This window comes from Leptopilina boulardi, unplaced genomic scaffold (assembly GCF_019393585.1).
Source record: "Leptopilina boulardi isolate dan_hultmark-lab unplaced genomic scaffold, ZJU_Lbou_2.1 LbouV2_392, whole genome shotgun sequence".
Taxonomy (NCBI): Eukaryota; Metazoa; Arthropoda; class Insecta; order Hymenoptera; family Figitidae; genus Leptopilina; species Leptopilina boulardi.
Window position 1 is genome coordinate 3495088 of NW_026137965.1, and position 21747 is coordinate 3516834.

General features: G+C 24.3%; 3 protein-coding genes across 15 annotated transcripts in view; 1 reads left to right on the forward strand and 2 right to left on the reverse strand.

Annotated features, from left to right (window-relative positions):
- Positions 1–1614: 1614 nt before the first annotated feature.
- LOC127288522 (RING finger protein nhl-1-like) lies at positions 1615–12483 on the reverse strand. 5 transcript variants are annotated; one of them, XM_051316016.1, is made up of 11 exons: positions 12414–12459; positions 11617–11977; positions 11409–11542; positions 11076–11308; positions 10801–10920; positions 10173–10394; positions 4206–4363; positions 3608–3840; positions 2953–3299; positions 2803–2870; positions 1615–2658 (listed from the first exon to the last, which is right to left on the reverse strand). In XM_051316016.1, the coding sequence occupies exons 2-11, from the start codon at positions 11817–11819 to the stop codon at positions 2436–2438; spliced, it is 1941 nt and encodes a 646-aa protein (XP_051171973.1). In that variant the 5' UTR covers positions 11820–11977; positions 12414–12459; the 3' UTR covers positions 1615–2435. The 5 variants fall into 5 exon arrangements, with proteins under 5 accessions (XP_051171973.1, XP_051171975.1, XP_051171974.1 ...); XM_051316018.1 differs by having other exon boundaries at positions 11617–11883; positions 12414–12452; XM_051316017.1 differs by having other exon boundaries at positions 12421–12438.
- Positions 12484–13130: 647 nt separating this feature from the next.
- On the forward strand, positions 13131–17241 carry LOC127288525 (xyloside xylosyltransferase 1). The gene is made up of 3 exons (XM_051316023.1): positions 13131–13828; positions 13937–14410; positions 14894–17241. Exons 1-3 carry the CDS (start codon positions 13391–13393, stop codon positions 15098–15100), a joined length of 1119 nt encoding a protein of 372 aa, XP_051171980.1. The 5' UTR covers positions 13131–13390; the 3' UTR covers positions 15101–17241.
- The window catches only part of LOC127288513 (protein cordon-bleu), a 131624-nt gene continuing 125983 nt past the window's right edge, over positions 16107–21747 (reverse strand). For all 9 annotated transcript variants that reach the window (XM_051315997.1, XM_051316005.1, XM_051315998.1 and 6 more), the window contains 4 exons: positions 19961–21255; positions 19771–19868; positions 18577–19663; positions 16107–17638 (listed from right to left, as the gene is read on the reverse strand). In XM_051315997.1, the coding sequence (XP_051171954.1) occupies positions 17621–17638; positions 18577–19663; positions 19771–19868; positions 19961–21255 (2498 nt within the window). In that variant the 3' untranslated portion in view covers positions 16107–17620. The remainder of the gene's footprint in view (positions 17639–18576; positions 19664–19770; positions 19869–19960; positions 21256–21747) is intronic.

Below are 21747 nucleotides of genomic sequence, written 5' to 3' on the forward strand. Positions count from 1 at the left end.
ATCTCTCTTTCATTGGGTGGGAATCAAGAAAGGTAAGTCTTTTCATTATTATTAATTTTATTTTATTTTAATACAAATTTAAAAATTGTGATTGCGATTTTATTCTTATTATTACCTTGTTGGTTATTTAATTTTTTAATGAATTTTTTTTTTATTTTTTCAGTTATTGTGCTCAAGAAAGAAAGGAAGGAAGGATGTGGACGAAGAAAAGTGGCCCCAGCATGCTGTCATATCTGTTTTCAAATCTAGTCTATTTTTTATTATTATTTTTTTTTTTTGCTGACAGCATAGCCTCCGACCTGTGCAGAAGTGCAGGAAGAGACAGGGATCTCGGGGGTGGTCCAAGAAGAAGCCAAGGTAGGGGCAAAGTTATCTTTGCTTCAACGTGGGATCGCCGATCGATGAGTGGTTTTTTTTGGTTTAACTCCTTCTCTGTTTAAAACTAGTTTTCTAATCAATATTCTTAATTTACAATTAATTACAATCGATTAATTCGTAAATTGAAAATTAATTTTTTTTATATTTATTTTTCAATTTTAATTTTAACTTTAATAATTTTTTCCAAAAAAATATATGTATTAAAAAGTTTTAAAAACAGGGAAGGTATTCTAGCAACATGGTGACATCATTGATAAAATGTATTATTTTTTGTAGTAATTTTCCTTACTACATGAATTAATATTTTTGTTTTATTTTTTAATATGTAGAACCTTGATAAGTTGGTTAACGTTTGAAATTTTGAGTTAAATGACCTTTAATTTATAGAAGTTTAAATATAAAATTTAATTTTGAAAAAATTTAGAGAAATAAAAATTAGAGTTTTCGACTTATTGAAGTTCTACTGTATGTGAATGAATGGTGTGTAATTTTGAGCTCAGGTGACGGTAGCCTCCCGGGACGCTAGCCCTAGTTTAGGTCTTTTGCACCTGGGCGGTATGTGAGAATCGGTGTGAATAAAAAAGGCTTTTTTTTCTTAAATATAGCTATAGGTAGAAAGGAATAGTTTATTTTTTTGTATGAGTGTGATATATTTTTTTCCGATTTAAATTTACGGGTAGGTAGGAAAAATAGGAATGTATATTTACTGTAAAAAAAAACAGTAAAATATACTCTGCATTTTTTTTATGCAAAGCAAAAAAGTCTTTCATTTGTTTTCAAGTTGATTTTCGGTTATACAACCTAAAAGCAAATGTTACAGACTTTTTTTTTACTTTATATGTCACTATGTTGTTAGAATCTTATTTTATTATTTCCATTTGTGAATTGTTTAATCAAATATTTTTTTTAATTGATCATTATTTTCAGAAGTTTTGTGGTGAGCAAACATTTTCTATCTTTTCTACTAATCATTTTTTTTTCAGGAAAAAAAATCCAAATTAATTTATTGAAAAATCTTTCAATAAAAAGTTTGGTTCTTTTAATTAAATTCCACAAATTTTGTAAATTAAAAAAAATTTCACTTTTTAGAACCCAATCATCTGAATGACATCACACCCCGGAAGGAGGAAAATGTCGAAGTTCCACCCTTGTTCTGAGAATTATTACCAACTTGGATTATTTTTTTAAAGATGTAAGTATAGAAATTAATTTTTAAACAATTGAATTTTACAAAACTTTGCTCTTAAAAAATATTCAATTTTATTTTCTTGAAACTGAATTTATATAAACAAAAGAAAATTATTCTAATCAAGGGATTCGGTAACCTGTATTTTGACAATGATTCTAGTTAATTAAATCCTTTCGATGGGATCCTCGACTTTAGATGCTTTCTTGTGATATACTCGATTTCCGTGCAAACATTTAATTCGCGATTACATTATTTCGGAGAGGGTTTTTCTAAATAAGGCGGACCTCCTGTCAGCACCAGTTTTTGGGCGCTATAACAAGAGGGGTACCCTGAACCAACCCCTATATAATAGAGATTTCACGCCGGGGGCCCCCTTTAGGTTCTCACAGTAGGGGTCTTTTTACAATCAACGATTTAATATTGGCCTGATTTTCTCAATTGTTAAATGAAAATCATTATTAGCCGCGTGGACTATTTTTGTTCCGTCGGACGATACGTCCCGTACGCGTGCCTTTAAGTATCTGTTTATAGTCCTCAGGGATCAATTTGTTTGCTAAATTATTTATTGGTCAAATATGCTCACAAGGTTACACGAGTGGTTGGACATGGTTTACCGAAAATCTGTTTGATATTCGGCTAGATTTGCGGTTGGGAAAAACAAACATCATTTTTTTTTTTTTTTTGGTCCATTTGAATTTTTAAAGAGATTTTTTTCGATTGTTAACTATATTTGAAAAGAGGAGAACGAAAATGTTTTTTATTTTTTGTTGGTTATAAGTACAAGAATTGAATTTAGTTCTTACATAAACGTGTTTACGTAATTAGAAATTATTTTGATTGTTACGTATGAGATTATATTGATTTTTCGTTAAAACAATTGAAGGTTGTTATTTTTGTTGTCCGCTATTATAATATCTAAATTTGCTTTTATAACTAAACCAGATATCCAGCCAAATTGTCCGGATTTTGTTCCTTTTGCGCCGAACATTTTTAATAATTCACCTTGACGTGAAAAAATTTGAACTCGTGAATTTCCTGAATCTCCTACCAAAATGTTGCTTCTATTGTCAAGTTGTACAACTTCTGGTGTTCTGAAATAATTTTTTTCGCATTTAAATCTTCCAAGATATAAATTATAATTTTTATTTTATATAATTAATTTGTTAATACAATGTTAATTATTTTTATTTTTAATTAAATAGTTAATTAATTATTTAATAAAATAATTTTTGTACCTAAAAAGACCTCTCAGAATACCCGATCCTCCAATATAGTGGACAAGTTGGCCTTTGTGATTGAAAATCTAAAATATTATCGGAATAGAAAAATAGTTTTGAGACGAAAAATTTTTATTTGAATTTAACTTTTCAGAAACAATATTTCACCTTAATTTTGTGATTTCCACTGTCAGCTACGACTATTTCTGCTATTGAAACGGCAACGTCTGCCGGTTGATTTAAATGATTTACAGAAATGCTTATTGTTTTTCCTGATGTGTTAATTGCGGCTGCTGAATTTTTTGTCGAACCAATACTTCCATGATATGTTCCTTCAAAATTGAGAATTACAATTCTATCATTTCCCGTGTCAGCTATATAAATTAATTGTTCATTTGGATGAATTGAAATTCCTTCCGGACTTTGTAATTGTCCTTTTTCTCTTCCTTTACTGCACATTTTTCTTAAATAATCACCATGACGGTGAAACACAAAAATACAGTGTCTCCATTTGTCTGAAAATATTTTATTTTAAAAATTAAATTTAAAAATTTTTGTATTTTTAATTTTAAAATTACAATTAAATTTTTGTATTTTCTTTTTTTTACAAAATTTAAATTAATTTAATTATTATTAGATTTTTATGATAAAATTAGGGACGGTTTATAAAATAAATAATTATTATAATAAAAGAAAGTTTGTCAAACTCAAACATTTGACTTGAGGAATTTTTTTATTATTATAAAAATTCGTACTAATTCGTGTGTTCCTTTAAATTAATTATAATAATGAAAAGATTGGAAAAAAGGGGTCTTTTTTTTACCTGTGACGAAAATTTGCTCAGTTTCCTCGTGATATGCAACTCTTTGAGGAGCTATCATATCAACATGATAAAAGCTTTTGATAAATTTGAATTTTTTGTCTAAAATAATAATTTTTGGCTTAATTCCTGGACAAGCGACAAATAGATCATTCCTCATGGAATCAAAAGCAAGTCCCGACGGTCGCTGTATTGTTTTGTGTTCATAAATTAATTGAGGTATAAATGACTTGTTTCTGAAAATTTTTTCTTCATTAGAGTTTATGTATTCTATATTATTATTATTTTAATTTATTGTTATTATTATTATTATTATTATTATTATTATTAATTATTAATTATTAATTATTAATTATTAATTATTATTATTCTTGTCTGGTTTAATCGAATAATAATTTTTAATTTTTAACAAATAATAATTCATATAATAATTTATATAATTTTTTTCATAATATAATAATAATTTTATTATAATAATATATTCTTATATTACATTATAATAAATTATATATTATATAATAAAATCAAATTTACAATTAGATAAAGTTTAAATTTAAATTTGAATAGTTTAATAATAATTAAGATGATTGATTATACAAACTTGTAGTGCAAATTAGGGATTTGTTGATGTTTCGATATTTCTGATCGATGATTTTTTGAAGTTGAAATAATTTCCATTGATGTTAAATTTGCTTCCCAAATTGATACAGCTGACATTAATTCAGTCATTTTTCGATGTAGTTCTAGAAATAATTTTACCTGTAATAAAAAATAATTGATTTCAATAATTGAGTAATAATTTCTCAAAAACCTGATAAATATATTTTTGCAAATTTTTTTTTTTTTTTAAATATAATTTTTATCACTTTGTTTTATGCATAGAAATTATGTTTGTTAAAAAAAAAATTTTCTTAATGGGTTTATTATTGAAAAAATGCTTCTCAAATAAAAAATAAGACACAAATAGTAATTTTAATCGTCTATGAATTTTTAAAATTTTTATATTATAGTTTTTAAATTTGATATTAATATATATAAAATTGAAAAAAATGGGTTATCTTTTTTCTTCTAATACATATATATCTTTTTGTTCAGATGAGTAAGCTTTATGAACAAAGTTGTTCTAGTGAAATATATGCAGAGCAATGCAGTTGACGTTTACCGCAATTCATTCGTGCAATGATGCAGCACTAAGCTGTGGCCAATTGCGGGACAAAAAGAGACAGATAGAGTACAATTTTTGTGTACTAACACTTATAGAGGTACCCCTTAAAAAGAAGTAAAACTAGGCAGTCACGTGCCAAAGCGTGCGGCCCTTTGTGATCAAGAACTACTTTTCTGTTTCTGTCTTTTGCTCTATTTCTCTCTTTTTCTCTCTCTTGCTTGTTCTACAGAAAAATCCTTCAATTCGTAAGGGCGGAATTTTACAATTCAACGTGCAAAGACACGTGTTTTCTGGCCAACATTTTGTTTGCTTTTGTTTCAAAAGGTTATATAATGTGTATCTTTTCTCGTGTAAAATCGTTTAAAATTTATTAAGAAGGTATAGAAAAATTTTAGTATTATCCAATTTATTCGAGAAAATAAATAAATTCTAGAACTTAAATTTTTATTCATTGCGGGATCATTTGGAAATAGTGTTACTGAAAAAAAATTATTTGTTTCAATTATAATTACATTCAGAGAAATATTTTTTCATTTATTTGAGACAAATAAAATTTATTTTGAATTGAATAAAAATATATTTGTCTCAGAGTCTAATAATCTTTTATTTGTTTCAAATAAAAAATTTAATTTGGTACAAATAAATTTTTTTATTTTAACCAAATAAAATTTATTTGAATTAAATTATTTTTTTATTATAAATATTTATTATAAATTATTTATTTATTGTAAATAGTTATAAAAACCAAAAAAAATATATTTGAAACAAATAAATATTTATTTGGCTCTGACAACAAATATATAATTTCTCTGTGTGTAAATATCAGAATTTTATTTAAAAATTTATCTCCAATTTCAAATAACAAGAAAATATAAAATTTTTTATTACTTTTTTCTAAATGAGTCAAATCAGTATTTTAAATATAAATTTAATGGAAAAAAAAATGTTTACTTGAGTTAAATAATTTTTTTTTTTTTGAAGTTAAATTTCGATTTATTTGGATCCGGAAAAGTTTTCCTTTGTCAGAAATAAATTTTGTCTGAGTAAAATCTTATTTGACTGAACTAAAGAGATTTTATTTTTAATTTACTATTTATGTCGAGTAATAAAATACTTGGTTAAAATTTTTTTTTAGTTATTACAAAACAATAATTTTATTCACATAAATAAATATTTTTTTAAAATTTATTTTCACCACTTTCTAAATTTGTTTTTGTAATATGATCGTAATTAATTAAGTTTGATTTAAATTACTATTTATTGGATACAATAAAATATTTATCTTCAGTAAATTAATTAATTAAATTAAATAATAAATAAATTTTATTTTATCCAAATAATTTTTTTTCAGTCTATTTTCTTAAATTTTATAAAAAAAATTATTTTTTGCAAAAAAACTGTCAAGTATAAAAACCAAAATTATTACAATTTGGATAATTTTTTTTTATCTTAATGAAGAAAATCTGCTTTTACATTCAATATATATTTTGTGTTGGGGGTGCTCATCAAATAAAAAAGAAATCTGAATCTGTGATGGCTATTAGAAAATTGGCTTTACAGTGTTACATTCTCGCGTGACCGGGACGATATAAACATACGTGTTAGAAATAATGATACACCAGTTAGTTACACGTCAGTTGATTTTCCCAGGGTGTTCTTATATGTATATTGTATTCGTGGGTGAATTAGGGGTCCTGAACCATCGTTGTTACATTCATTCAGTATGTCACTGTGGCTAATTTTAGGGAGCATGTATACACACACCATCGAACATGTGCCCCCCGCTCCAAATATATAAATTTCTTTTAAAAAATTCTACATTAAGAATCAGCCACTTTGATCTGTCACCATTGCCCTCTAATCTTCTTTTTTTTTCTCTCTCCTCTAGAGGATAGTTTTTATATCCGATAAATTATTTGCTAAAGTCGATGATTATGTTGTGATTGCGATTGGAAAAAGATATCTGACATTTTTTTAAAGTAGCTTATAATTCAATGTTATTCTGATTTGATTGTAATTTTTCTGACTTTACTTTATTACTTTATAAATTGAAATTTTTTTTAATTAATTTGCTAATTTTTACAAAAAATTTAGCTAGTAATTTTATTATAATTTTATTTATTTTTAATATAATTTTATTATATTATTATATAAAATATTTTTTAAATAAAGTTTAAGTGAAAAATGACTAAAAATTAGTAGAAATTTTCGATAATTTTAATTAGGCAATAAATTGTCATTAATTCAAATTTAGAGAGTAGTAAAGGACCGTTTTAGTCAGACTGGATTTTTTTTTTGTAAATTTTAATAATTGTATAATAGTTTGTCTCCGAACCTACTAACTCATTTATTTGTTGCAAATATATATTTTATTTCATTTAAATAAAAAATTTATTTGAGCCAAAGAAAAATTTATTTATGATAAATAAAATTTTTATTTACGCCAAATAAATAAGTTAGTAATATAAATATTTATTTGTATCAAATAATTATTATTATATTAATTAAATGGTATTTGTTTCAAAAACAGAAATTAGATTAAATTATAATTTATTTAATTGAAATAAGAATTATTTGATTTAAGTAAATATTTATTTGATAGTAGTCAATTTATTTAAATCAAATAAATAATTTATTTTGTAAATTTGAATTGTTGAGAATTTGTTCAGTAATTCAAATTAGTAAAAATTTCAACTAATTTTTAATTAGTTCTCAAAAAAACTTTATTTTAACTCACTTTTTGCTTTTTAGTTAGTTAAATTTTACTAATTCGATAGTAAAATTTTTTTTACTGGTAATTACTAGAATTTTACCAATTTTGAGAGTTAAATTTTTTTCTTACTATAAATTAGTTAAATTTTACTAATTCGATAGTTAAATTTTTTTTACTGGTAATTTTACTAATTAGATAGTTAAATTTTTTTCTTACTATAAATTAGTTAAATTATTCTAATTCGATAGTAAATTTTTTTTACTGGTAATTACTAGAATTTTACCAATTTTGATAGTTAAATTTTTTTCTTACTATAAATTAGTTAAATTTTACTAATTCGATAGTAAAATTTTTTTACTGGTAATTTTACTAATTCGATAGTTAAATTTTTTTCTTACTATAAATTAGTTAAATTTTACTAATTCGATAGTAAAATTTTTTTCTTACTATAAATTAGTTAAATTTTACAAATTCGATAGTAAAACTTTTTTTACTGGTAATTTTACTAATTCGATAGTTAAATTTTTTTCTTACTATAAATTAGTTAAATTTTACTAATTCGATAGTTAAATTTTTTTCTTACTATAAATTAGTTAAATTTTACTAATTAGATAGTTAAATTTTTTTTACTATTAATTAGTTACATTTTACTAATTTAAAAACAATAAGTGAGTCACTAATTCAATTTACTTAAAATTTTTGATAATTCAGATTTAGAGTTTTGAATTTTTTTTTAATTTTATTACCAATAGTATAAAAGACAATTTTAGTTGATAAAAGTTTATATTTTTGTAATTTTAGCATCAATGGTAAAAGTATAATTCAGTCAGACTTTTTAGAAAACTTAATTGAATTATCACTAAATTAGTATTCGATTTTGTCGGTAATTTTGGTTTCTATATAGTAATAAATTATAACGAGGATCGTTAATAGTAACTGCATCAAAACCAAATATGTGGAGTTTGCGCAGTGATTTTGCGGCTGAAGCACATAGCCTGTAGTTGACTCTTTATGGTGAGTTGTGCTTGTGACGTGAATTATTAACCCTCAGGCTTCAAGTTGGGGGTGGCAGGCGTGGCCTATGGGGAACCATAGGGGTGGCAGGCGTGGCTCACCCCTCGAAGGCTCAAGCAGAATCAAAATTGATTTCAAATGGTTTCTATATTCCTTCTTTGCCGCCTTATAGTCTTGTTCAATCATCTTTTTTTTTCATTTTTCATATTCTCGAAAAAAATTTTTTCAATTGTTATTTGAGTCAATTTGATAGTATTTGTATTAGTTATTTGTTTCAGAAATTTTTTTTGCATTTGATATGGGCAATAATTGACTTAGCTGTGGTAGTTAAATTTTTTTCTATGTTGAGGTTTTTTTTTTTAACAATAAATTTTCGAATTATTATAATTGATTCTTGATTTTTAAATTTATAACATTGTTATCTATGTTTGCGGTTTATTTTCGATCAGAATTATATTTTTTTGTTATTACAAAGAAAGTAATAATTGTGATCAATGATTAATTGATATTGAAAGCGAAAGTTTTTTTCGAGAGAATTTTTTTCAATATATAAGAGAATTGAGTAACCTTTTTCTTCGTTTGTCTGGTCACCAAACCAATCCTGGTTCGCATTTACACAGTGGTAATGGACTGTCAGATCCAGACGTTGGTTGCTTGTACTTTATACACGTATATACACCATTACAGTTGAAATGGTCCTCTGATCCCTCTTTTCTAAACTTTTATAAAAGTAAAACTCCCAATAGATATTTTTCATTTTTTTTTTTGTTATTATTTTTTCTTATCTAATAATATTTTCTAATTATCGACGTATTTTATATTGAAAAATAATAATGTAATAAAAAAAATTTTCTTTTAAATAGTTTGTAAAAAAAGTGGTTTCGAACAAAATAGTTTAAAATAGTTCAAAATAATTTTTAACTAATAAAAATTTATTTGATATTCATCAAAATGAAAAAGAGAACAATTTTAAATAATAAAATGAAAGTAAAAAATAAAATAATTTTTTTTCATGTTTTTTTAATTTTAATTTTTTGGATTTTGTTATATTATCAAAAACCTCAACCGGAAGATTATTTTCTCTCTCATCTCGGGATTTCAAAACCTCGACTCTTTTCCAACCTCCCTGGACCTCTATTTCACCCTCCCACCCCTTGTGTTGATCAATACTATGCGAGATCCTGCAGAAGACAGGTAGGGCGAGTTAAATTTTATTTGGCAAAAATGGAAAAAATGTTACTTTTTTTTTTTTTTTTAATATTAACAGATTTCTCGTTCAAAAGTTATTCGTGCGTCTTTTATTAATTTATCCTATATTTCCGATCATCATTTAGACATAATATATATGTGTTACCTCATTTTTAGTGTTACATATATTTTCTGATAATAATTTCTCTTTTTGTTTTCATTATATATAACAATGAATTGTATAATATAACACAGTTAATTCTGTTTAACTGCAATCGATATTTATTGCGATTCGAGGAAAAAAGATATTTTTTAATGACTTACTTTTTTTTATTTAATCAAATTTTGGGAAAATATACTTTGATAATTTTATCAATTTGGGTTATTTAAAATTTATAAACAAAGATACAAATGTAACTTTGTTTTTTATAATTTTTTTTTTTCATTACTTTTTGTGGGCAAAATTATTATAAAAGTGGAATACTCACTTTTTCCTGATTATTTGGTGCAGAATTACAGACTTCAGCCTTTGTCTCTATAACTTCAACTTGGGCATTGCAAATTTTTTGCTTTATTTCCTCAGCCGATTTTTCATCTTTAGCAAAAATGTCATTTGCTTTTTGAATTCGTTCTTTTCGTAATTTGTCTAATTCCAGGATTTTTGCTTCGATTTCCCTGTTGAAATTTTCCTTAACACCGTTGACTTTTGTCTATAATGTAATAAAATCTAATTGAGAAGATTTAGAAAATTATTTTCAATTTCGCATAAAATACACTGAAAAAAAATTTTATTTGATTAAAATAATCAGTTAATTGACAATTTATATAAATATTTACTTAAAATAAATAAATTAAATTTTTAATTAAAATTAAACTTGAAATTTCTGTTAAATAAACTTTATTTGAACTTTATTTTCTGTTTCTGAAACAATAATATCATTTAATTAAAATAATAATTATTTAATAATTTATTAATTTAATTTAATAATAATAGTTTATATTAAATAATAATTTATTTATTTAATATAAATAAATATTTTGATAATAGTCAAGTAACCCACTTTTTGAATCGAATAAATTTTTTTTCAGTGTATTTCTTGAGTTTTGAATAATTACCCGAAGTTCATTTATTTTAGAATTTATTTTGCAATTTGTATTATCTAATTGCTCGACAATAACATCTAATTCGTCTTTTAAATCATTGACATGTTGAAGCCAACAAGTGTTGCAAAATATCTGAAATGATATATTTATTTAGAATTTTATAATTGTAATTTAAAGTTTTTGTTTTATTTTTTTTTGTTTTAGCTTCAGCAATTAAAATTTGGCTGAAACAATAAAATTAAGGTTCCTAAAATTAATGTAAAATTATAATTAATTGCAATTATCACCTGTCTGCAATGTTTGCATTGCTCTTCATTGTTACAAATAATTCTGCATTTAAAACATTTGATTTCTTCTGTTGATAAATTAACAACAATACTTTTTGGTACTATTTTCTCGGATGATTCCTCATTATTACCAATAATTTGTAACATATTTTCAATGTACAAATTTGTCGGCAAATTTTCCGGTGAACATTCTTTGATTATTAGAAAACATGTTGAACATTTGAAAGATGTTTCTGTAAAAATTTTCTATATGTTTCATTTATATTTTCATCTCAAGTTTTGAAAAAAAAGTTCTACGAAAACTACTTTTTTATTGATAATTTTTTTTTTTACTTATACTTTTTGTTAATTGTTGCTGCAAACATGATAAACAAAATGTATGTTGACAGGGTAACATTTTAGGCATTTTGAAACGTTCATTGCAAATTGCACATCTTAAAATTTCTTCTATTGCACCTAATGATGTTCTAAAATTAAGATTGAAATTTTAATATTAAGTTAAAATTTTTAATTTTTAATTAGCATTATAAATTTTTAATACCTGTTTCGTCTACTTCTACCATGTTTTTTTCGTAAAATAATTGATGATTCCGATGATGTTGAATTTTGTGGAATAATTAAATCTCCACTGAGAAATGATACTTTTTGATTATTTTTTATTGTTTCTGAAAAACTATTTTTCGTTTGACTTTTATTCTCTTCACTTATTTGTTTTTTGAAAATTGACTTTAATTTCGATGCCATTTGGATATTTGTTGTTATTTCACTTTTTCATTATAATTTTATATTTTCCGTTGTGCGTAAACCACTTTACACAGATTTTAAAATAAAATTGTTATTAATCGATAACAAATGACAATGGAAATTTAAAAATGCACTTAATAAAATTGCAGTCGACATATCTGATAATTTGTTAAGAATGACTCAATTATATTACATTTGATCTTATCATTTGTTAACAAACTTTGTTATCTGATAATGAGATTAAATAATTTAAAAAGAAAAAAAAATCATTTTTTTTTAAGTATTATTATCGTTACTCTAAAAAGCAATTTGTCATAATTAACTGAAGATGCACTGACAGAATGTTTAAAAATATATTTTTTAAATTAATAAAATTTGAAAAATTCTAATTAATAGGTAAATTAATAGAAAAAATTAATTATTATTTGTTAATGATTAAAAAATTGGATAAATTAATTAATAAATGAAAGATTAGAAGAAGGTGAATAGTTTTTGTTAATTTAATAAACAAAAATTATTTATTGTAATTCTATTTAATAAAAATTAAATTATCAGCAATTTAATTGATATGAATTTCACTTCATCACTTTTTACAATTTACACTTTTGATAACAGTAGATTCGTAGGAACTCTCTTTCTTTTCTCACATTTCATGCTCAGTCAACTCCTGACAAAGACTATTTTATTAATTTAGCGAACGTGGCCTCAGACCCTGTAACAAATTGCTTAAATTGCACACTTGCATTCTAAACTAATAAGTCATTCACTTCTCGTACATATGTAAGAGAAGGAAATTCTACATAAATTATTCTGTATTATTTATTTTATATTTTTATATTTTATAAAACTATTTTTATAGTTTAATTATTTTTTAATTTATATAAACAAAAATTTTTTATTTATAACAAATGGAAATTTTTTTACCATTAGGAAAAAAAAAAAATTTATTAGTAAAAATTTTATGCTGATTAAATATTACTAATATTAATAAAAAATAATTATAACAATTATATGAAATAATAATATAATTAATAATGGTAAAGTAAATACTATAACAAATAAAATAATTTATTTTTTGTTGTATCAACAAAATTTTAAAATATAAAATATAAATATAAAAATAGGTATAAATATAAAAATTTAAATATAAAAATAAAATATAAAAGAAACAAATTTCTTTAAATAAATAAAAAAATTAGTTTATTGTCTATAAATGAAATTTTTTTTAAATATTTGCGCGACTCTTGTAACCAATCGATTGTTCGCCTAGAAAAAGATGGCGCCGTGTTCCCCTTCTTTTTATCATCCTCCCACGCCATTCAACTGGTAGTCGTCAGACTCCTAGAAGTTTATGCTTCATTGCGTCCATGTGTTTTTTATTTATTTTTTTCTCAACTAAAATGGAAGATTTTTTTCCAATAAACAAACAAAGAATTAATTTTTTTATAAAACTCGCGAGTGTTGGTGCTAAAATAATTAAATAAGGAAAATTTTTGTGAATGAAGAAAAAAAAATTATATATATATATATATAATATAATTATATAAATATAATGTTCATATAATATTTAAATGCGTTTGTTACGCAAGATTCTTCTGAACTTGACAATTATCATTGTCTTCGTTATAATACTTTACTGCCTTCAAACTTCTAATGGTGCTTATTGGAGTATTAATAATTTTAAAATACAAAATGCCACTAAGAAAACAAATCTTCCATCCACCGTAATGACAAAAAATACAACGAGTGATTATGTTTTCATTGAAATGAACGCAAATCTAACAAGTTCGATGGAAACGAAGAAAAAAGAATATTATAATATATGGTGCATATTTACCAAAATTACAAATAATTCACCAATGCGAAGAAAATTTAAAATTTTCATCGAATCATTGTTGAAATTTACTTCTGTCGATATAATTTTTCATGTTATTAGTGACACGAATAGTAAAAGTATCGCTGAGAAAGTAATACAGGTGGTTCAAACTGTATTGGGAAAAAACATGAAGGTAAGTGCTTTATTATTTTTATAAATAATTTATTAATTTAGAAAAAAAAATATTTTTTAATGATTTTAAAAAATTAGTTTAATTAATCTGTGATTATTTTTTTTTCAGGTGCAATTTTATGACGTACATAAGCTAGCAATGGAATTGGAGGATATTGTTTCTGTTATGTCGCCACATTTTAGTAGTAAGCCAGGAACGTATTATTCGGATGCTCTTTTTTTTCTATCATTGGGTTTGCATAGAATAGCGCCACCCGAACAAAATGTTGCAATAATGTTTGACGCTGATACCAAATTTCGAACAGACGTTAAAGAAATTTTCAAAGAATTTGATAATTTTGGAGATGACGCCTTATTTGGTCTTGCTCCTGAATTAACACCTGTTTATCGTCACGTTTTATATCTTTATAGAAGCAAAAATCCAAAAACTAGATTTGGAGATCCTGGACATAATGGTGGTTATCCAGGTTACAATAGTGGAGTGATTTTACTTAATTTGGACAGATTAAGAAAATCATTGGAATACGATCAAATTGTCAGTAGGGATAGCGTTGAACATATGGTTAAAAAGTATTATTTTAAGGTATGCATTAAATAAAATCAAATTAATTTAATTTTAGAAATTAATTTAAAGAAAAATAATATTTGGCTGTTTTATATATATTTTTTTTAATTTTTGAAAAATTAAATTTTAAGTCAAAATTTTAATTCTAAGTTCTATTCAAAAATTTGTTAATTAATAAATTTTTTTCTAAATTTTCATGACGTAGCATAATTTTGTACAATGAACAAAAAATTTTTTTTTGAATCAAAATAATCGATTGACTGTTGTCAAATAAATATTTACTTGAACCAAATAATTTTTATTTGAATTAAAAAAAATTTTATTTGAACCAATAATTTCTGTATTTGAAACAAAGACCATTTAATTGACTTAAATAATTTTTTTTAGTGTACCTTTAATAAAAGAATTTTTAATTTCTTAAATAAAATAAAATTTCAAAAGGTTAAAATTTCACCGTTTTAAGAAAAGAATGTTTGCTTTAAATAAAAAAATATTTTTCAGGGACATCTAGGGGACCAGGATTTTTATACGATTTTAGGAATGGAACGTCCTGAACTAATTCACACAATAGATTGTGGGTGGAACAGACAATTGTGTACTTGGTGGCGAGATCGTGGCTATGCAGACGTTTTTGCCAATTATTCTCAATGTGATTCAAAAACAAAATTATGGCACGAAAATTGTAATTCGCCAATTCCAGACGATTAATTAAAAAAAAAATTAAATTATTAATTTTTATTAATTATTTATTAATTAAATTATTAATAATAAATTAATAATTAAATTTCTAATATTTCGTTTTAAAAAAAATTAATAATTGTGATTATTAAGTGGCAATTATCAAAATATTTGTCTTTATTAAAGAGTTTATTAAAAAATATTCTATATAAAGAAAAAAAAATTTATAATATGCAATGTACTTGTTGAAAAATCAAATTTAATTAATGAAATTAATTATTGAATTATAATGAGATGTTGTACTAAATGCCATAAATGTAAATATTAAATTTTTTTCAATGAAATAACTATATTTGCTATTTGTCTGCGATTGTGTCTGGTTTTTGAAAATAATATATTTTTTTGAAAACTATGACAATTATCGTAAACTTATGCTCAAATTTTGAGTTGTATGGCCATTTTTATTTGACAAACAGTATTTCAATTTATAAGGTTTATACTAAAACTAGTATTAAGATATTTATAATTTTTTATAATATTATTAACGTGGTTTTTTTTTTACAAATAAATAAATGGTACATTTTTTTCAATATGAGTGTTTTTAATCGGGAATAGAAAATAAAACCCTTTTCTTTCATTTGAATTAAATTTTAATTCACTTATATTTATAAGTTATACAACGCACATAAATAAATTACAGCATTTTGCCGTAATAATAACGTATGTGGACATTCTTTTTACAAAATAAATTTTTATAATTTAGATGAAACTTAAAACTATTAACTTAACTATTTCGACATTTTAATATTATTATTATATTCAAAGAATTATGATGTTTTATTTTTATTTAATGCAAAAGGAAATTAATTGATGATGGAAGAAAATGTTTTAATAGAGGGAAAAATTAGAATTTGTTATTTGGGAAAAAAAATGGAAGTTTTAATATAAAGAAAATTAGAATTTTTATTATATGGAAGATTGTATTTAATTTTTAAAGTGAAGAAAAAAAAATAAAAATTTCTATTATACGTGAAAATAAAGTATTTCAATGATGTATTTCAATTGATTAAACGATTAAACAAAACAATAATAATTAAACGAAGAATTGTAATATTTACAACTAGATTTTTTTTTGTACAGAGAAATGTTATATCAGATTTTTTATACTGCATTACAAAATACTTTCACCCATATTAAAAATATTACTCTAGGTCTTGGATTTTTTTTCGTAATTCGCAGATATGTTTTAATTTTTTTTTTAGGATAAATGAATTTGTTTCGTATAATACATAAAAATAAGAAGAATTGTTACCTTTGGTCCCGTTGATAGAAACTTAAAAGAGTTTACTTTCAATGATTAGAATGTGTTAGTTAGCATTATTTGCACAATATTACATTCGTCCTTGATAGACTTTGGTATTTAGTTCTTTTTTTTTCTTTCTTACTCGTCGTTGAAACATGACCAAAGCTAAGATTGAACGGTAATATTTCATTTAAACTAAATAAAAAAAAATAAAAAAAAAAAACAATGAGCAATATTATTGACTATTTTCAAAACAATATTTATAATACAGTATTCTCGAACATTACAAATTATATGTTATTCCTCAAAAAGTTTTTATGTACATTTTTTTTTTTTTTTTTATAGAATCAGAATTTTTCTCAAGGATTTTTAATTATTTTACTTCACGATATTGTGTTTTTATATCAACAAAGTTCAATCAAATTAAATTTGATTTAAATTATTTAACGAACATTATAAATATTTTAGAAAAATATATTTTTAATTTGCGAAAAAAAAAACGATAAACTATAATTTTATGCTCGTGTTTTGTTGATGATTTAAAAATCGTGAAAAGTACCTTTAAGAAAAATTCTAATTATCTTAATCAATAAACTATTTGTTAGCAATTTCCCTAGATTGCTAAATTTTTTGAGGATTTAAATAAATTTATACATAAATAATTTTTTTTTTTTCATAACGCAAAGTAGTCAATGCCCAAAACAACAATAGGGCAAACAATTATTCATTCGTCATACAAGAAAAATGTTTCTTTTTTCTTAAACATACAATGACATTAATCCATTCGAACAAACACTTAACGTGAAAATTTTTTCTTCATTTCGATTATTAATGCAAAAAAAAAAATCGTATGAAACAGTAAACAAAATACAATTTTTTTTTCTAATTCTGCAAAACTTAAAAACTATTATCAGACAACTGGAGCACCCGTTAGTTTTTCACTTTTTTTTCTATTTACAAGCTCTTGGAGCGTAGATTTTGTATTTTTAAAAGAAAAAAAAAATTTAACAGAAAAAAATATGAAATGAATACGAAACGTTTAACAATTTTTTTTGTCCTACACCAAAAGACTACAAGTTATAACTTAATAACTTTACAAAACACAGAATTTGAATTAACGATAAGGCATTGTTTGTGAATTTAATTATATGAACTTAATTAAATTTTTACAGTTACTCTTAATTACGTAACATTATGACTGAGTTCTTAATTTTGGAATATTTTTTTTTACAAGTTTCAGCAAAAACTTAATACCTTCCGGTTGCCTGAAACAAAAGATTTTAATTAATTATTTTTATCTAGATATGTAGAATAAATTTAAATATTAGGAAAAATATTTCATTGATTATATTTTGATAAGGAATTTATACTGAAAAAAAAATTTAATTGATTCAAATAATCGGTTACTTTACTTTTTTCAAATAAATATTTTCTTGGACCAAATAATTTTTATTTAAAGTAAATAAATTTTATTTAAATCAATAATTTCTATATTTGAAAAAATATAATTTTTGAAATAATTACCATTTAATTAAATAATTATTTAATACGAATAAATATTTATTTAATAATAGTTAAGTAACCGTTTATTTGAATTAAATATACATTTTTTTTAGTATATGAATTTTTAGACAATGCAAATTTTAACAACCTACTTAGTTTTAAGAAAAATTTTCATTGATTATATTTTGATAAGGAATTTTCCTAAATTTTTTTATTTGTAATTTTTTATTTGAGCAGAACTTTTGTAGAATTTATATTGCATTGAATTTTTATTTTTATATAAAAATTAGCTTCAACGAAATTTTTATTTAATGGAATTATTTTTAATATTAAACCGAATAAAAATTATTTGATTCGAATAATCGGTTACTTTACTTTTTTCAAATAAATATTTTCTTGGGACAAATAATTTTTATTTGAATTGTATTTGAACCAATAATTTCTGTATTTAAAAAAATTTGAAATAATTACCACTTAATTAAATAATTATTTAATACAAATAAATATTTATTTGCTAACAATTAAGTAACCGTTTGTTTAAATCAAATAAATTATTTTTTCAGTGTATGATTTTTTAAACACTCGAAATTTAAACTTATTAGTTTCGGAAAAAATTTGTTTTTCTAATTTAAAACAAAAATTTGAAAATATTTTTTAAGCAAACTATTGAAATTCTTTGTCAATATTAATTAATACGTACACTTTTTAATTTATCACGACCACCAAAATTCCTGATTGACTCTAATAATTGATCACGTGGATCAATATTGATCGGCATCGATTTTGGTCTTGCATTGGCACTTTTTAAAGTCACTCCAGTAATAATTGGCATTGTCGGTGGTTTTGGTATTCGTGAGTCTGTTTTTGATGAATCAACAATTGGCTCGTTCTGCTTCACCGTTACAGTGCTAACTTGTGATTGTATTTTCGATGGTTGAACATTAAATCCTTTCACAATGGGCATTGGACCATTGATTCTCATTGATGTAACATTATTTTTCGATAATTGCCCATTTTGAAATCGAAAATTATTGTTATTGCCCTGCGAATTTATTCCCACAACTGATGTATATTTTTTAATTGGAATATTTTGCGTACCATTGAATGTAACAATATTGTTTGTCTCTTGATAACCATTTGATTTATTATTACCATTACCATTAACGAGATTATTCACAATCTCAGTATTTCTGCCAAAATATTCCGAATGACGATTTTGATTTATTGATGATTTTGGCTTTGTTCGGAGACGCACCTCTTGACCAAATGTTTTTGTCAATTCTTCGAATTTAATTGATTTTGATTCAATTTCATGATTTATTGTTGTTTCTTTGTCAGATTTTTTTAATTCAACACTTGTTACTGTGGGTTTTGGTTCGGAATCGGCGAAATTGATTTTATTGAGAATTGGTTTTTTAAATCCGGAAATTGTTTTTTTATTGAAGTCATTATCGGATTTTTCTTTTTCTTTGAAACCATTTATATTCTTTGGTAGTGTTCTTGTTTCTTGATTATTTATTAAATCTCTGTCGTTTCGCGTGCCATTGAGATTTACAATTGTTTTCGAACCGGAAGTATTGTTGACACCCAATTTATAGTCAGTGTCCATTTTGATTTGAACATTGACACAGGGCCTTTCGGACCAGCTTCCCAAACTGACTGCAGGTGGTCCAGAGTAGGTGTAACGTTTTTCGGGATTGACTTTTCGATTTTTTGATTCTGATCTTAATTGAACGTCGTTGATTGTTGGGGTAATTTTAGGTTGTTCTTCGGGCACAGTTTCTGATCTGAAAAAAAAGGAATCTTGTTATTGAATTTGTAAATCTTAGAATAGTTTTTTTTTTGATTTTTTAAACTTTTTTTTGATTTTTGTTTATTAAATTTTTGAACTCACCTTTTTGGCTGTGCAGGTTGTTTATCTATGGAATTTTTGCGAACATTTTCTTCCGCCTGTTGAGCGTGTTTCAACTGCGGCAAAATGCTCTTAAGCACCTGTGAAGCAAAAAAAAAATTTCAATTAATTTTTTTTAAAATTTAATTCCGATTTTATGGAAATTAGAAAAATAAGTAATTATTTTAAATACCTGTAGGGACTGTAGCTGTTTTTCTTTGGTTGGCTCCTCTTGCCTTTTCAAAATATTGTCCCTCCATTGTGAAAATTTTTCATTGGTTCGCGTCACTTCTTGATTTAAATTCGTGACACTTGTTGCTTTTTGAATGCAATTTTGCTCGATTTCTTGTTCGAATGTAACATTTTCGTTGTCCTCCTCGTTACCATGACCCTTGTATTTTTCATTACTCGTCAATGTGATATAACTCTTTGATCGGTAGACAGTCACGGGTTTATCGATTTCACTCTTTAATGATTGCCTTCGATTTAAATTGCCCTGTACATTTGTTTTATATTCAGGTCGCCTTAATTCCGAATCGACTCTCTCAATACTTTTTGTCCTGTTAATAAATACCTTTGTTGTAACATCAACAGATTTATGAGGTATTCTGTCTTTTAATTCATTTGACAAACTTTGATTTCGTGTTAGTGTTGTCGTTGTCGTTGTTCTAGGCCTCTCATTTGATGTCTTTACAAGTGGAACACTTTGTTCTTCAATTTCGTCAAAAATATTTAAACTCTTTTGCCTCGAGTATGTTGTGAAAGTAAAGTTTGATAATGTATTATCAACTGGAGCAATATTTGGAGTTGAAACATTTTCGTTGACAATTTTCGTTGGTGGTTGCTGTGATCTGATTTCTATTTTACTTTCTAATTCAGAAATCATTTCCCTCTTTAATTCTAAATTCATTTCAGGTTGGGAAATTTGCCGTGTGGGTTTATTTTCCATTTTTGAATCGAAGTCGGTTTTAATTTTCTCGATTGATTTTGGCTTGATTGAAGAATCTATTTGATCTGTGGAAATTGTTTCATTTACAGATGAAATTTCTTGTTTTGGAAGACACTCGTTTTCAGCGGTAGCAGCAATTGATGATGTCTCAACGTCTCGAAAAGCACTTGGTGGAGCTGGAAGTTGATATTCCCAATCGGGTAATGATAAATCTTCTCCGGATGCTGATACGTAATCTGAAGTGTCTTGTTGTGAATTTACAGTAACATCAGGTGAATTGGAGTCAATAATTGATTTTTCTGAAATATCTTCTTTAATTGAATGCTTTTCTTCTGTGAGGGATTTTATTTTTTCTCCTTTTTTTGATTCGACAATTTTCTCTGGTTTCTTTGATTCTTTTCCTGAGATTTCTAAGTCAATTCGTGACACTTCCAAACTTTCTAAGGGCGTAGGTGGCGGAGTTGGTGGAAGGGCACTTGAAAGTGTATCCGATACTTTTTGTAATAAGATGTCCGTATCCGAAAGTCTAGGTTGCGAATCTGAATCAGAATAAATATTATTCATTTCTATTTCTAACAATAACTATGTATATATATTAGTAATAATTAATAAATGTAGATGACGTATACAAATGAAATGAACTAATTAAAAATTAATAAACATATTCTGTTCATTAAAAATCAATTTAATTTTTTAATGACTATAAAATTCGAAATTATAAATTTTTTAAATTATTCTTGATTTTAGCTAACATAAATAAAAAATAAAACAACTAAATACGTGCAAATATTCTTTTTTTGTGCTTTCATTACAGTGCAATTCTATAAAATTTTAATCAAACCATCACCAAAAATAAATTATATTACAAAAGGACAAACCCATATCTTGAAATCTTTTATCAGACAAATTAAATATTTGTAATGCTTGTGCGTAGGTAACAAACGCGTTCATTTATGAAAAATGATTCACGTTGAAAAACAAATGTAACATAATAATGAATAATAATTTGATTTATTAAAATTGGTAATGAA

Excerpts from the sequence above, each read along its gene's own strand:
- LOC127288525 (XM_051316023.1), top strand. The coding sequence starts at position 13,391 with ATGCGTTTGTTACGCAAGATTCTTCTGAACTTGACAATTATCATTGTC. Across the intron at positions 13,829-13,936 it reads TATTGGGAAAAAACATGAAG|GTGCAATTTTATGACGTACA; the intron begins GTAAGTGCTTTA and ends TTTTTTTTTCAG. Across the intron at positions 14,411-14,893 it reads TTAAAAAGTATTATTTTAAG|GGACATCTAGGGGACCAGGA; the intron begins GTATGCATTAAA and ends AATATTTTTCAG.
- LOC127288522 (XM_051316016.1), bottom strand. The coding sequence starts at position 11,819 with ATGGCATCGAAATTAAAGTCAATTTTCAAAAAACAAATAAGTGAAGAG. Across the intron at positions 11,309-11,408 it reads ACAATTAACAAAAAGTATAA|AAACATCTTTCAAATGTTCA; the intron begins GTAAAAAAAAAA and ends AAATTTTTACAG. Across the intron at positions 2,659-2,802 it reads ATTCTGAGAGGTCTTTTTAG|AACACCAGAAGTTGTACAAC; the intron begins GTACAAAAATTA and ends AAATTATTTCAG.